The sequence below is a fragment of the Austrofundulus limnaeus genome, unplaced genomic scaffold (genome assembly GCF_001266775.1).
Source record: "Austrofundulus limnaeus strain Quisiro unplaced genomic scaffold, Austrofundulus_limnaeus-1.0 Scaffold145, whole genome shotgun sequence".
Classification (NCBI taxonomy): domain Eukaryota; kingdom Metazoa; phylum Chordata; class Actinopteri; order Cyprinodontiformes; family Rivulidae; genus Austrofundulus; species Austrofundulus limnaeus.
Genome location: NW_013952547.1, coordinates 128,563 through 144,007, shown reverse-complemented (window position 1 = coordinate 144,007; position 15,445 = coordinate 128,563). Strand labels below are relative to the sequence as shown.

The window sequence follows — 15,445 nt, the reverse complement described above, 5'->3', positions numbered from 1 at the left end:
CTATCATCTATCCATCCATCCATCCATCCATCCATCCATCCATCCATCCATCCATCATCCATCTATCATCTATCCATCCATCCATCCATCATCCATCTATCATCTATCCATCCATCATCCATCTATCATCTATCCATCCATCCATCCATCCATCCATCCATCCATCCATCCATCCATCCATCCATCATCCATCCATCCATCCCTCCATCATCCCATCATCCATCCATCCATCCATCCATCCATCCATCCATCCATCCATCCATCCATCCAGCCAGCCAGCCAGCCAGCCAGACATAGTTGGGATGCGGGGGCAGAAGCTTGAGTAGGGAGGCCCAGACCTCTCTTTCCACAGCCACTTCTCCATCTCTTTTAAAAAGACTCCAAAACATTCCTGGACCAGACAAGAAACATAGTCTCTCTAGTGTGTCCTGGGTCTTTCTTGTGGTCTCCTGCCTGTCAAACATACCTGAAGCAACTCCCTAGGGTGGCATCCAGGAATCATCCTTACCAGGTGAACCAACTCAACTGGCTCCTCTGGATGTGGAGGAGCAACGACTCTACTCTGAGTCTCTCCTGGATATCTGATTGTCTCTAAGAGGAGAGTCCAGCTATCCTGTGGAGAAAATTCATTTTGACGTTTGTATCAATGATTTCGTTCTTTTGGTCACTACCCAAAGTTCATGGCCATATGTGAGGGTAGGAACATAGACCGACTGGTGAACAGAGAGATTTGAGCTCAGCTTTTTTCCCCAGTTCCCGCTGCTGAAAAACATCCCCAAAATTAGCACAGATCCTTCCTCCACATGTTTGGGGAGTAGCAGTCGTCCTGGTTCCTCTTCCACAAGGTCAAGTTCTGTCAACAGCTCCTTGCATCTCTGCAGAAGATATCCACCAGTGTTGTCTTTGACCTCTTGGTTGCTTCTTTGATTAACAAAGTTAGAAATAGAAGCTGAATTTGGACGGGACACTAAAGACACAATGATCTACCACCCAGGGACCAAAGGACAGGTGAAGCAGATAATAGCAGGAGAGGTGGTGACCACGGACACACGACTGCAGAACATTAGGTCCCTAAAACAAACAAGAAGTTTCATGTATTAAAAATTCAGAACAGGAAGCTGGAAAAGACACAACAGATGGTAGCGTTATTGGTTTTAACTTCAGGCTTTTAACTTCAACAATCCAGCATATCAGTTAAGAAAAGAAAACCCCTCACTAATTATTTTTTTGTTTAAAGAATTCCTGTCAGGGCTGGATAAAATGATAATGAGAGCTAGATGTGGCCCGTGGACCTTCAGGTTGACAGGTTTGATTCTTTAGACCAACAGGTCTGTGGGGGCAAAATGACAAAATCCCAGGGAGAGATCATGACGCCCAACTGGCCGGAAAAGAAATACCCTCCAGGAACCAGCTGCTCCTGGCTCGTCACTGTGGAGCCGGACAGGGTGAGTTTCTCTTCTGCAGCAGCTTTCACTTCAAATGATCCATTAAAGATGTTGTTTTCTGCTTCTCTCTGGGTACCAGGCCATCCAGGTGACATTTGACAAGTTTCTCCTCGAGGCTGACACCTACTGTCGCTTCGACTACGTGGCATTCTTCAACGGCGGAGAGCGAGACGATTCGCGCCTGATTGGGAAATACTGCGGCGACCGGGCGCCACCGTGAGACGCTTTGAATCCTGAACCACGAATRTTCGTAATCTCACGCTGACATATTATTTGTGTCTTTGCTCAGACCCATAGTGACCAGYGGGAACGAGATGCTGGTCCAGTTTGTGTCTGACCTCAGCGTGACGTCTGACGGGTTCCTCGCCTACTACACCAGCGTCCCCCGTGGAGCTCAGCCCCCAGCGGTCGACTCAGGAGCCGCCACGAGATCCGTCCCTTCACAACCTGCTGTCAGACCTGCCGAGCCCAAACGTCCTGTTGTCACGCTCCCGCCACCCGTCCCCACCACCGCTAAATATGTCCCGCCTCCTCCTGCAAAGCCAACGAGAGGCCGCATCATTAGACCAAATGGGAAGAGGCCCGGTGAGTTAACTACATGAAAGTATTTATCAGGACGTACCAAGTTGAAGCTAAGTGAACTCTTTCTGTGCGTCTCCTTTTTCTAGTTGCCCAAAAACCCATGTGTGCCAAAGCCTGTAGGAGAAGYGGAACCATCAAGACCAGTTTCTGTTCCAGTGAATTTGGTACATTTTCTGTTTTAGCATTGGTTTTGATCTAACCCGTTATAGCTCTGGCTGTGTTCCAAAATTATACTTACAAATCATCAGTCAAACTAACTCTATTTTAACAGCCCCACCCAACRTTATCTCAGCTCTTACTTTGGTGCTAGAGGAGGGTTTTCTGTAGCCAATGTTACCTCGGTCCACWTTTTCTGTCTTTCCTTGTTTATGGCCATGTTTCAGGRTATTCAAAAAGTTGGAGCATTGGCATTAGCCATGTCACAATCACTTATATAAGTCACTTTTTGCAGWATCTGAAAGTGCTAAATATTAATCAGTGACAGWTTTTTGCATGGTTAATTGCCMAACCCTAACTATCCTACTTTAAATGTCCCAATAACCTTATCCCTGACTGAGCTGCTGTGTTCCTTGGTCTTCATGATGCTATTTGATTACATRAAATTCATGTCAAATGTTTTGAAGTTTGTAGTGGTGATGCTACAAAACCTGAAAAGTTCAACACTCTTTTAGGAGATGTTAGGCCTTGAGTCAATCACATAACCTCCTTCAATTTTTTTCTAGTAATAACTGGGAAGATTTCCTCCCTAACCGCCGGACCTCGAGGCACCCTCAACATCAACGTCTCTCTCATCAAAGCCTACAAGGCGGGTCGCCTGAGTATTGCTCAGGTTGGGGAGACCATGTCAGTGAAGCTGGTGTCACAGTGCAAGAAGTGCCCTCTGCTCCGCCGAGGTAGGACCCGTCCAAGCATATAATCTATAAACCTGAGTAAAACCTGACTCATTCGAGCGGTTGTTTCCTCCCCGACAGGAGAAAACTACATCATCATGGGTCAGGTGGATGAAGATGGGCGTGGCACCTTGGAGCCAGGTGCCTTCACGGCTCCGTACAAAACGGCACACAACAAATTACTGATGAACATCAAMAACCAGCCGTGTTAATGCCCAGGAAACCATCAAGCATAAACCAGGAGTTCAGACTGTTTAATGTGGATTCCTATAAAAAAAAACAATACCACACAGTTTTATACAAAGTTTAAAATAATTATATTTTATTCCCACACCTGCCAAACCTTTTATTTGTAATATTTCTAAAGATGAATAAAAGTTTTATATCTTATTGAAAAGGTTGAATGTGTCGCCACCTTGTGGACATATTACACATCAGTAAAAGACAATCAGCTTTTCTTTGTTTCCAGAAAGCATTAGATAGAGTGGGTTTGTGTTTTAAATCAACTTAGACTAATTTACATGTAATAAAGTTATATATGTCTTTATTGCAGATGATTGTTGATGGGAGACCGACTCCAAAATGTAATTAGTTGTAGATGTGGAGCTAATGATCATGAGAGTTTATGCAAATCTCTTTAACGCACATGTCAAACTCAAGGTCTGTGCCACCATGGCATTTTATGTGGCTGGCTAGACCTTCAAAGATGTGTTAATGTCTGAAAATAAGTGTATGCTGCTTTAAAGCCAGCATTGACCACAAAATACACCACCCATAATGCATATTGGTAATGCACAGGTTCAAAAGTACCTGTAACCAGCAAAACATTGGTGTGTAAAATCTCAATTTAGATGCATTTTCTCTGGTTAACTTTGCTGCAGCCCAGTTGTACTGGGAAGTAGGAATTTTGCAACTATGTAAATTTAAACTGGAACACACCTGTAATGGGAATTCCCTGTCAGAAAGTGAGAGTGTTCACCACTAAACAGTGAGTACAATTCTCTTACTTTTACTTTTAATAGTATTTCTGTATTATTTATTTCACATTAAGTCAGTTGTATACACGTAGTAATTTTCAGTGTTCATAAGAGGATGTGTTAAACACTGTTTCTTTGCAGGAAATACCATGTAGAGCTCAGTTATTGTTTGGTAGTGGTGCTCGAATGTGACCTTTAGTGTTTAGTCATTGGTTATTTACAACTGGTCCTTTGAGGGCCACCTTAATRTTCATGTGGCCCTCAGTGAAGATCGAGTTTGACACCCTTGTTTTGATGGTTCATGACATATTTTGTTAAAAGATAAATAAAAAMATCCTCACACAAAGACAATTTTAGGATGCTTCTCATGGAACCAGGTGACAAACTGACAATTAATGACTCGGATTTTAGAATATTCAACTTAAACAAGACGATTTAATCAGCTGAAAGATTAAAAGGATGCCAAACTCACACATACAGTATGTGTCTTTGAGACATTTTTGTGAATAAATYGGGATACAGTTTGTGAGTACTACAACTACACTTTTATCAGTGGGTGACACGGTAGAGCAGTGATTAGAGCTGTGGCCTCACAGCCAGAAGGTCCCAGGTTTGTCTCTTGSCTTTKTTGTTCTTGTCCAAATGTAGGGTTTCTCCGGGTTTTCTCTCACAAACCAAGAACATGAACATTAGGTTAACTGGTAACTCGWAAYTGTCCCGAGTGTGAATGTTTTTGTCTCTATGCGTCCCTGTGATGGACTTGTGACCTGTCCAGGGTGTCTCATGCCCCTTTCACAGTGACCGCTGAATATGGGCACCAGTGACCTGGAAAGCAAGAAGGCAGCTGATGGAAAATTAAATGAGTTTTTAAAGAACAAAGTCTGTTTGGTTTCTGTAGAAACTTGTATTTGAAAAAGTCCCTTTATTACAAGAAAAAAGCTACAAAAACTTTCCATAAAATTGAAAGAGTATAAAACGGTAAAAATCATTTTCAATATAACATTTGAAAGAATTGACATACAGGTTAACACAAGCTGTTGCACAGAAAATAATTCTTAAAAAAATAAAAAGAGCTGATCTCCATATTACAGCCCCCTACACCCAGATGCTGCCCTTCTCCTCGCTCTCCTTGGCCTCCTGCTGCTTGCAGCAGCCTCCAGGGCCGGGCCCCCGGTGGCGCGAGGCCGGTAGGTTCTTGTAGACGGCCCGGCTGTAAGGGATGAAGCACAGGCCTAGCTGGAGGTGCCGGGCCAGACGGCAGAAGGCTGCGAGCGCCAGGACCAGTAGAGGGGTCAGCAGCAGGAAGCCCACCACCAGCAGAGCCACACAGCCCGTGTCGTCCAGCAGGTCAGAACAGTACACCGACGAGCCATAGGGCTGCACCTGGAGGGGGGGAGAGGAAGATGGGGGTATGTTACTGCGCTGCAACTGGTAAAGCACCAGAAAATATATGGGTTTTCACTCGGGATTGTGCAAAAACTAATACTTTGTAATATTAGAGCTGTGTACTTTTGTTGAAACCATTCACTGATTTTCTCCAGGGATTGAGCAAAAGTTAGAATGTATGCATTTTTTTTGGTAACTTTGTGTCATACTTCCCTGACACTTGGGTTTATGTGTTTGAAAGGTGTCTGCGCCAGAACAGGTACCGATGAAACCCAGTACAGTCAGTATCTGAGCTAAATCTGCTGGATTTTTCATGTTTGCTTTTAAAGTACTCCATTTTCCCACAATGCATTGCAGAAAGGAACCACAGCAGCTCAGCCACAGCTGCTAAACATTAAAAACAAGCTCCAGGAAAATCCATTCAAATMTGTGAAAACAGGTTCAAATCTCTAGAAAAACATTTCGCTCTGCATTCTGAGACAGGAGTTTGATTGACAGCCCACGTGTTTTTCCACTCCGGTAGCGAYGGACGACGGATTATCGCGGAATTTAAAAGCTCACCGTGGAGTGGCAGAGGAAGCCGAAGACGATCATGACGAGAGCCGGGGTGAGGATGACGCCGAACACGATGCTCGCCAGCCCGCCGTTGATGAGGGCGATGATCAGGTTCTGGACGGTGACCAACACGGAGCAGGCCCAGCAGTCCAGAGACCCCCTGAGCTCCAGGGGGKCGTCGGCGGCCTCACCATTACCCATGGAGTAAGGAGGCGGCACCGTAACTCCTGACCCCGCTCTGGAAGGGGAGCGGGCCTCAGAGTGGGCCTCGGACGCTGCCTTCTCGAGCGTGGTGCTCCGTGAAAGACTCATCGTCTCTGATGTTGATCCTGCAGGGAAACAAAAAACCTTTGCCTGATCTGAGAACATAAACAGTTTTCTGATTTGATATGACTCAGGTATTAAGGAATAATTTGTCTAATGGAGGAGACAGCGTGGAGACACAGGCAGCTCTCCGTGGAAGTCTTACATCTTGCATAACCACAGTTTGAGYCACTTCCAGCAGCAATTTAATATTTTTTCTGACCACTTAACAGTGTAACACCAAACCAATGGCGATGCAAAGGTTTAAATAACTGTGTTTACATAAACCATTCTGAAACTTTGAAGACTGAAGCAGTTTTGAGGTTTGCAAAAGTTTGCTTTGGGACTGGATCTGCTCCGAGTCCTCATTASCTCTTCATCATGGTCCAAGATAAAACTGCTAAATGCTATTACCCAAACACTAACACTTTTATCAGTTTTGCGTCACACTGTCAATTTGCCTGAAACACGGTGACATTTCTGTCAAAAGTACCCCAGACTGCTTTTGATTAAAGCTTTTTTTTTAAATAACAGCAGTCCGCTTTGGTCTGGCTCGGATTACCCATTAACTTGCCTATWGGGTTAGAGTCAAACTGTTTCTCCAAACTGAGGTCATTCAAATAGTTATCTGCAACAGGTAAGATATTGACTGCATTGAATGAGTAAATATATTCAAAAACAAAAAATAGATGAATTAATTAGATTGTATATCTGATTTTGCCACCCGTTTTGCCTTTGAAGATAATCATCACTTCATTGTTGCCTCCATTTTTCAGATGTGTTTAAGCCCTCCCCCCACCACACACACAAACACACTCTGATTTCTCCAGTCCATCAGTTTAACACAACAAACTACCATCAGAGCTGTCAAACGTTTCCACCTTTAAGTAATGGATTCTCGACTAAAGTGATGAAATGTGTGGAAAGTCAACTAATTCACTGCTAAAGGCGAGGAAATGGGCTCCKCAGACCCCACCCCTCATTCGAGACTTCAGGATAACCATCATCCAGAACAATGAGCCAAAAAAACTCCCACTCATCGTCAGAGATGTGTGGAGCTAATCACACAGAAGACTTTTTCTTTTCATATTTTTTTATGGACTTTAAGAAACTGTACAGAGATTGTTTTGTTTAATGAATTAAAAGTGATAATTTGAGCTAATTTAAGCATTTCACTGCACAATAAATGTGTTTAAAGCTGCTGGTGCTGCTTTCTTCAGATATTCTTATAGCCAGGCACAGAAAAAAGTACAATCATTGTTTTCAGGTTAAATGTATCTCCTTTAAACTCCACTAACAGAAATAATTCAATATATTTTATTGGTTGGATGCATCACATGCTGTTGTACTCACCGTGGGGTATCCCTGCTGATACCCTGCAGTCCAGTGGTGGTTTACGTCCTCCTGGTTTATGTCTCCTCTTCAGGTCAAGCTCTTAATGCTGTTTTCCAGGTTAACGTTAAGCTTCTACTGCTGTAAAATGTGCCAAGCGTGTGTGAGTCTAAACCTGGATGGAGTCGGGCTTTTCCACTCCGCTCAGCGCTTCCTTCCCTGACATTCTGTTTCCTCACTGTGACTCCAGCTTGAGTCGAGGAGCCTGCATCCTGTGTTGCCTCAAACGTGAAGTGTAGTGAGAGCAGGCTGGGCTGTGTTCAAGGCTCCTGTTGGTGAGTGGGTGCAGGGGGGAGCTGCACAGAGGTGGTGTGGGGGTTGTCTGATAACCCCTGGAACCAGTGGGAGGGAGGAAGAGTGTTTATTTGGGTAGATTATGGGAGTCAGAGCATGCAGGCCAACCTACAACACTATTCTCACACTGAGCGCTTTCTCCTCTCCTCTGTCACTGATAATCCCTGGGTGTGATGTTTAACAACTGGGGTGATTTTTAATCTTGTGCTCAGGCCAAAAAAACCTCAATAATCTGAACACTAATACTTAAATATGTTCACCTCTACGACTCTGCAGCAACACAGAGCCCCGAAATGAGAACAAAGAAAGTAATAGGCGCGCCAAAGTAGTTTAAGATGTGTCTCTGTTGCAGGAACGACAAAGGTTTGGCCCCTGACCCCGTGATGAAAAACAGATCTCCAGTTTCAGAAAACAGAAGGAAATGAGAACGGGGGAGAACGCTGACTAATTTGGTGGGGGAAAAGAGGCCGTCGCGGGACTGACACAAAACCAGAGGGGCTCAATTCAAAGGGTGAAATAGATATTTTAAAATGAGCTCTTTTTTAAACAAACTATCTCCCTTTGAACATTGTTGTTTCCTTTTATCCACATAAAAACACATAAAATCTCCAGAGAAATTGAGAGCACTTTCATTATACAAGAGATCATGGAAAATATTCCATAATATGAAAGGGATAGTTCTGCCAGTGTGTAGTGGGTTATTGTGGAAAAGTAAAAAAAAAAAAAAAAATGCTGTCACACAAGCTGCAGATTTCTCTTTGAATAACCTCAGTTTGAAGAAATAGAGTTTAGTTTTCTGTTCAATAGGGGCGTAAATCACCAGATTATCACAAATTACACTGTTTCTGGATGATGATGCGGTGCTTCTATCAGTCTGTCATAATAAGATTTAAATTCAATTCACATGTCTTTGATCAATATTATGCAATATGATGCTGATTTAACAAAATAAAATGTGTTAGATGAAAATATTGATCCACATCAGGCATATGTTTTAGTTTTGCCTTGRTGTGATTTAGTAATTAACCGTTTAATTGATATATCAATGTGAATCAATATTGTTACCTACTGTTTACATGAGAACAGCCTCTGGAAATGTTAGTGTTTTTTTCAAGGTTTTTTGGAGCGAATAAACAAGAAAATATCCATATTTACATGGAATCTGCTGGAGAAGTTGCCAGATAGGACATAGAGAACTGTTGTATTGCCACTTTAAAATTATTGGATTTTGACCCAGACTATATGTGCTGAGAGAGAGTGTTGTAAGATGAGATGTGTGTTGTGTTTGGTAAAAATGTACACAGAAAAGAAAGCGTTAAAAGTGTATTTTTGTGTTTATCTGGCAACCCCGATGCCAGGCTCAGCAGCRTGTTCAGAGTTGCGAAAAAGCGAACTTTTCATCGGACCGAGGATGTTTCTTTTGCTCCAAGCTGTAAAAGGGTGAGTAGCACAAAAACATTGTGTTGTTTGCAATTTAGTAATTACTGTTGTTAGTTTAGAAGAAACGTTTGCCTGTAACGTGCTTCAACGCAGCTGAGCTCTCGAGCCACAGGTTCATATTGATTTTGTTTGCCTAGTTTGTCTGTATTATTACCAATCATGTTTTTTTTTAAAGTTCAAGTAGTGAAGTTGTAATTTTCAAAATTAATGTCATTGGTCAAAGCTTAAAATGATGAAACCCCTAAAGCGTGACACTTAATGATTTTGGCTTCATATTATTTTGTATTCAAAATTTTAATATTTTAAAACTATGGCATATACAGTCCTGATAATAATAATGTTTGTGCACACAGGTTATGTGGATTTATTGGGTTAAATTGTATAATGTGGGGGCCAGGGCTGGTCCTGGACGTTTGGGGACCCTAAGCAGGAAATGTATCGGGGGGCCTAACTTTGAAATAAAACAGTCAAAGATGCACAAAACCAAATGCTGTGTGTAATTATAAACCTTGTGCATAATATTCTACCTGTATGATCACAGTGGAACGTAGTTTACTGCTGAGCACACTCACCAAATGTTATGTAAATGTGTGCAAATGAGGACACGGATTGGGTACTTTAGTGCTTTGAGTAGCCTGGTTGGTTAAAAATGTGTAAATGCAGTCTGTGCATCATATATTGGTCTGATTTCAAGTGTTTAAGTCATTTCATTAATTATTTCAAGTTAGTAAGTATTTGCAGTTCTAAACATTTTTAATGTTTTTACTCCCTTTTTTCTCTTCAATGTTGAAATACATCTTACCTACAACACAAATATTGGCAAATGTCCAAATATGCACATCAAGTGGTGATATATGTTGCGCTTTTAGGACAGCCAATAACAAGGTGTCTTACTGAGGAGTTGGCAATAGTTGTCAGTGGCTCAGAATCTCACTCCAAGCTCAGATCAAAACTTGAGAACCCTGTAATACCAAGGTGGATTTTGTCAATTTAAATAAACTTCATTATTCAAATTATATTAAAATAATGAGGACACTTTTATAAACCTCTATGCTTTTGTTAGTGTATTGAACAACTATTTATATCCATGTAAAATGATTATAATTTAATGGAATTATTTCATTTTTTTGTTGTTGTTGCTAGCTCAGATAGCAGTAGCACGAGAAGTTAACTTCCTGGGTAACAAAGGGACACGTCTGGCAAAAGCTAATTACATTTTTTTGTTGAAATAACTGCTGACAGTGGTGTGGCGGTTGAAATATTTGCCACCAGGGCGCCACAGTGTTTGCTGTTTGGATGTGGATGTTGGTGCCTGAGTCAGCTGGTAGAGGAAGAGCAGTTCTTCCTGTCCTTGAAACGGGGATATCCGCTGCTGCGTCCTCACTTTGTGTCCGCCTTGTGATGTCAAAATGTGTCTGCAKGTCTGGCAGTCTCATGTCCTCTGAGACAAGGAGAGGAGCTGTGATATAAAGACTTTTGGAATTCCAGTTTGTAATTGAAGCTATTTTTAGTGATTGCAATTGATTGCAAGGCCTTATCAAGACTTGAGTTTGATTATTAGTTCACTTTATTAATGACTATATACTCATTGCTACTCTTGAATGACATTAATTTGATTAGAGAGCATGCTTCTACTGAGGTGATGGAAGCAGGAATGGAGGAAAAATAAAAGTAAATTAATGAAGCAGACTGGCCCCATAGAGCCACCTAGTGGCCATCATCAGGACAGATTCTTTTTATCTTTTTTATTTTTTTGAGTYTGGCAGCCTTAACATTTGCTACCCAGGTAATCAAGTAATCTGAGACAACTGAGAGGAGCTACCCTCAGCTTTTTGGTAAATCAGCTCTGATTCAGTAATGGTTTTCAGATGTTGTCTGGATCTGGGTGTTTGGATCAGGYCCAGCAGGGGTTGCTATTTGGAGGAGCTCAGCTTCCTTTGGACCACGGAGTCAGGAACATATGTGAAGATCTGCATTTAAGCTTTCAGAATTCAGACTTGAGCTGGTGTTTTTGAGCTGATTTGGACAACAGCAAAATAAGCTGTTYGGCAGAGAAGATATAGAAAATGTTTCATGTGCACAACCCACAAATCCATGATCCTTACAAATGTAAGAAACATGGCACCATTTAAAAGGGAAAGTACAGACTTTCAAACTCAATAAAATCAGCCAAGAAACATTGTTACACATTAAAGAAATAATTTGTCTAACACAAATTTCCTTACATTTTTTATATGTATACTGTGTATACAATTATGGTCATGTTCAGTGATAATGATCCTACGTGAAGAGCTTACCTGTTGATGATGACCAGCTCATCCAACCAACMAACAAACAAACACGATGTGTCTATAGATTATCAAAACATTTTATTTTCTCGAACAACAATACAGTATGTCACAGAAAAATCACAGAGGGATTTAAGACAGGTCTGGCTCAGGTTTTCTTCTAGTTGAATTTTTCTGGAAAACAATAAGTGCAGCAATAAATCAAACAAGTGAAGAGAGGGAGATAAAACAAAACAACGAAAAAAAATAGAAGAGCATCATCATCATCACATCCTCCAAATAGTACTAATGAGGACAAGACACCAGAAACCTCAACGCCAATAAAAGTCACATCCCTAAGAGTCTCTGCAAAAGTGTCAAGAGTTACAACTACAGCTAATGCTCATAAAAACCACTAATGCCACACAAAGATTATGAGTTTTATACAATGGGAAAGAAAAGTGAAAAAAAAAATCTCATCTTGATCTTTTAGATACAGTACAAAGACATCATTCCATTTCTGTTACCAGTAAACTGTGTTGAAATGGGGTTTTCTAAGCACCAAATGATGGGTTGGAGTTGCGTCCAAACATCAAAATCCACCGTTTGATGATGGGGCAATGAGGCAAGTAGGGGTCTAGCACCATGAGTATTAAACTGCACCCCTGATTGCACTTCCCCTGTCCACAAACTGTGACCATACTACAACTTTAAAATACCTTGTAGCCCCTTATCAACTGAAGCATCCTTTTTGATATGCAATAAATATATAAGCAAACAACCATTTACAGTATAAATAATGTCACCATTTACAATTTTTCATTTTTGCCATGATTAAAGAAAACAAAACGGAAACTGACAACAGAAAAGAGGTATAAAAGAGGGAAGGATCTCCCCTTTGCAGTATTTGAATCTAGACTGAAACAGCATGTATTAGAATATACCCACAAAAAACAAACAAAACAAAAAAGAAACAAATGACATCAAAAAATGTGATTTTCGATTGAGAACTAAATGATGTGTTCTAGGAAACCTGAAACAGATACAGTATGTACAGAAAATGGTGTGCACAGACTGATGTGAGCTGAAACTTGTCATTTTAGGGAAATTTATTAGAATTGTGGGATTTACAGTGATGTCAATCCTCGACCGGAAAAACAGGTCTGTTTGAAGAAATGTACAGTGTAGAATATTGTTTCTGTGCATATGTCTTTGTACCAATGTCAACAACACTGAGATCATACAGAAACACTTTCACTGAAACAAAGTTTGAACACAGCAACCATTTCGCAGGATTAGATCCTTTAATAAGTGAAGAATATATTTTGGTTAATATTGAATTTGTATGATTAAGTAATACTTTGCAGCTCTGGTATCTCTTAATTTTGGCTTCTTGACACAAAATGGTTAAAGAGCAATCTATATATACCAGTACACAATAATGTGTTTGCAGATTTTCACTATTTATCTGCAGATATTTGATTATAAAAGCTTTTCTGTAGTGGGACTGAGATGTTTCTATACATATTTTGAAGGTCTAAAGTTAAAATGACACATTTTGTTGATAATATTTCAGTATTTTCAGACTTATTTTGATGCTGATAACGATATCTCTTTATCAGAATTCTTCTGTAGTGAGATGTTGTTTCTTATAATAACCCAAATTTAGAAAAACATTGTAACAAACAAATAATAAAAAAATACATTAAAATATTTCTTAATTTGCTGATAACTGTTTTTCCAATACTCTAATTGCTGATGCCAAAAATTGATTATCACACCTTCCTGATACGAAGTTGTTTTTATAGAACTCATCGTTGCATAAAGTTAAAATGACTTTGAAAATACAAGATTTACATTTAAAAAATACTTTTGTGTCTCATTTTTAACAACATATTTTTACTTTAAAATCCAGACATTAACCACAGCTGGGTCCAATTTAGAATAATCTGCATGTTTTGGCCAATCCTGATATTTTGGACTTCTTTAAATTCAGGAGATCTACATTATTTATACAGGATAAACTAAAGGTCATGGCAGTGCAGCAAACAGAACCACAGCAAGATGGACATTTTGGATCAGAACCAAAATGCTGAAGCGCTGCAGCTTGTTGGTTTGGCCTCACTGGGTTTTAGCAAACATATTACATTACAATGATATAAACACATATACTGACACTTCAGTTCCTCCGCCTCGTCTGTGCACACCACTGTGTATATTTCATAAATTCATTCACAATTTACAATTTATTCTTTTCTTCAACATTACAACAAAAACATTGCAACAAAAGAGGTATAAAACTGGGATTTTTCTTCCCCCACTTCAAAACAAAACAAAACAAAAAAAACCCAACATCACCTCATTTTATTTTACTCAAAGTCTCGTACAAATCACACGGACCATTGTTTGTCTTGTGAAAAAGTGAACCCAAAAGTGTTCAAAAAACCTTTTTGCTTGTTTGATTTGCAACAAAGAATAAAACCATATTAGTCCTCCAGTAAACCCGTATTTTAGAGAAACTGAGATTTTTTTTTGATTCGTTGTTGTAATATTTCCATAAAAACCTCATCTATATGTGTTTATTTATCTAATTACCTCTCCTCTAAATACAGTTCACAAGGCCAATGTGGTGTACTTCTAGGCTGGTAAAACTTTTTAAGTATCTAACGAGAATAAATAAGATTGGAATAGCACCTCCGAGAGTTTACAGACAGGAGTTACAAATGTAAGAGTTTACCTGAATACCAAACAAAAACAAAGTAATAAAAATCAACAAGATGCCAAAAGTGACAATCAGCTACTTCTCCTGTGAAGCGATTCCCCTGCTGGTACAATAGAATCACAGCAAATTCATGGACATATAGAATAACTAGATTGGTGTAAAAAAGTTATACTGAATTTGCATAAAAGTACCTGAATCAATACACAGAAACGGCTACTTGACGCTTTAAAATCACAGCAGTGTCCGTTGAACGTATAATCACCTGAATGTCAGTGCTAGTAGTGCTCACATTGTGTGTGTTTGTGTTTTTTTTGTCTTTTTTTAAAGTCATCTGAAATGCTTTTCTTGAGAAGAACCAGTCTAGTCATTCTATTTCAAAAACAGACGTCCAAGCTGCAGCTGGTATGGGGAAGACAGTGAGCTAGAGTTGGATTGGCTGAGTATCCATACCTTACTGTGTGATGTAAACAATACCGAGTAAACGTGATTGGCTGATTGAGGAAAGGGTTCGCAGGAGCCGACCGCCTTAAAGACGACTTTTATGAGCTGCCGTTAGAGTTTTGGTTATGGCTGGGAGACGTGGTGGAGTCCTCACTTTGAGAAAGGTGGTGGAGTCTGAAAGAAGGTAACAAAGAAGAAGAAACTCAAGTTACCAAAAAATGAAAAACTTTTTCAAAGCGTCTCTCTGATGTAATTAYGTGACAAAAATAATTTTCTACTTGCAACTTGTGCATTGCCCCTATCAGAACTAATTWCTCACAGGGTATGCATCACGTGTTGTCCAGCCTGTGTTTGGATTGAATAAAGAGGTGCCTCGATGTGAGTGGGATCATGATACAGGGGCGGTTYTAGGGGCGGGAGCACGGGGGCATTGGCCCTGCTGAAATCTGATTGGCCCCCTGAGGTGCCCCTCTCCTGTCACTCATCTGCCCTTTGCCTGAGAGCAATGATGGTGGATGCAGTTCCATGCCCAAACACTAGAGGCGCTAATGAGTCAAACAGTGAAGTCTAGCATGAATCAACCTTAAAGAAGTTGTCTTCTCTTCTTTTACAGACTTGAACTATCCCACAGAAAATATCTTTCAACTGGCAAACAATTTAATATTTTTAATAACATTACATTATGTTACAATTGTTGGAACATGTGACCGGTTTAATTTATACACCTTACAAAAACTGAGGATTTATGTGC

At 40.3% G+C, this 15,445-nt stretch overlaps 2 protein-coding genes across 2 annotated transcripts in view; one reads left to right on the top strand and one right to left on the bottom strand.

The window, feature by feature from the left end:
• pcolcea (procollagen C-endopeptidase enhancer a) overlaps positions 1 to 3,464 on the top strand; it is a gene marked incomplete at its 5' end in the record, with an annotated part of 6,079 nt that extends 2,615 nt beyond the window's left edge. The window contains 6 exon segments of the mRNA XM_014016419.1: positions 1,321 to 1,445; positions 1,525 to 1,661; positions 1,735 to 2,030; positions 2,114 to 2,191; positions 2,750 to 2,920; positions 2,999 to 3,464. Of these exon segments, the coding sequence (XP_013871873.1) occupies positions 1,321 to 1,445; positions 1,525 to 1,661; positions 1,735 to 2,030; positions 2,114 to 2,191; positions 2,750 to 2,920; positions 2,999 to 3,129 (938 nt within the window). The 3' untranslated portion in view covers positions 3,130 to 3,464.
• An 845-nt stretch (positions 3,465 to 4,309) lies between these two features.
• On the bottom strand, positions 4,310 to 7,794 carry tmem88a (transmembrane protein 88 a). The gene is made up of 3 exons (XM_014016420.1): positions 7,492 to 7,794; positions 5,842 to 6,164; positions 4,310 to 5,277 (listed from the first exon to the last, which is right to left on the bottom strand). The coding sequence occupies exons 2-3, from the start codon at positions 6,145 to 6,147 to the stop codon at positions 4,990 to 4,992; spliced, it is 594 nt and encodes a 197-aa protein (XP_013871874.1). The 5' UTR covers positions 6,148 to 6,164; positions 7,492 to 7,794; the 3' UTR covers positions 4,310 to 4,989.
• Positions 7,795 to 15,445: the final 7,651 nt, after the last annotated feature.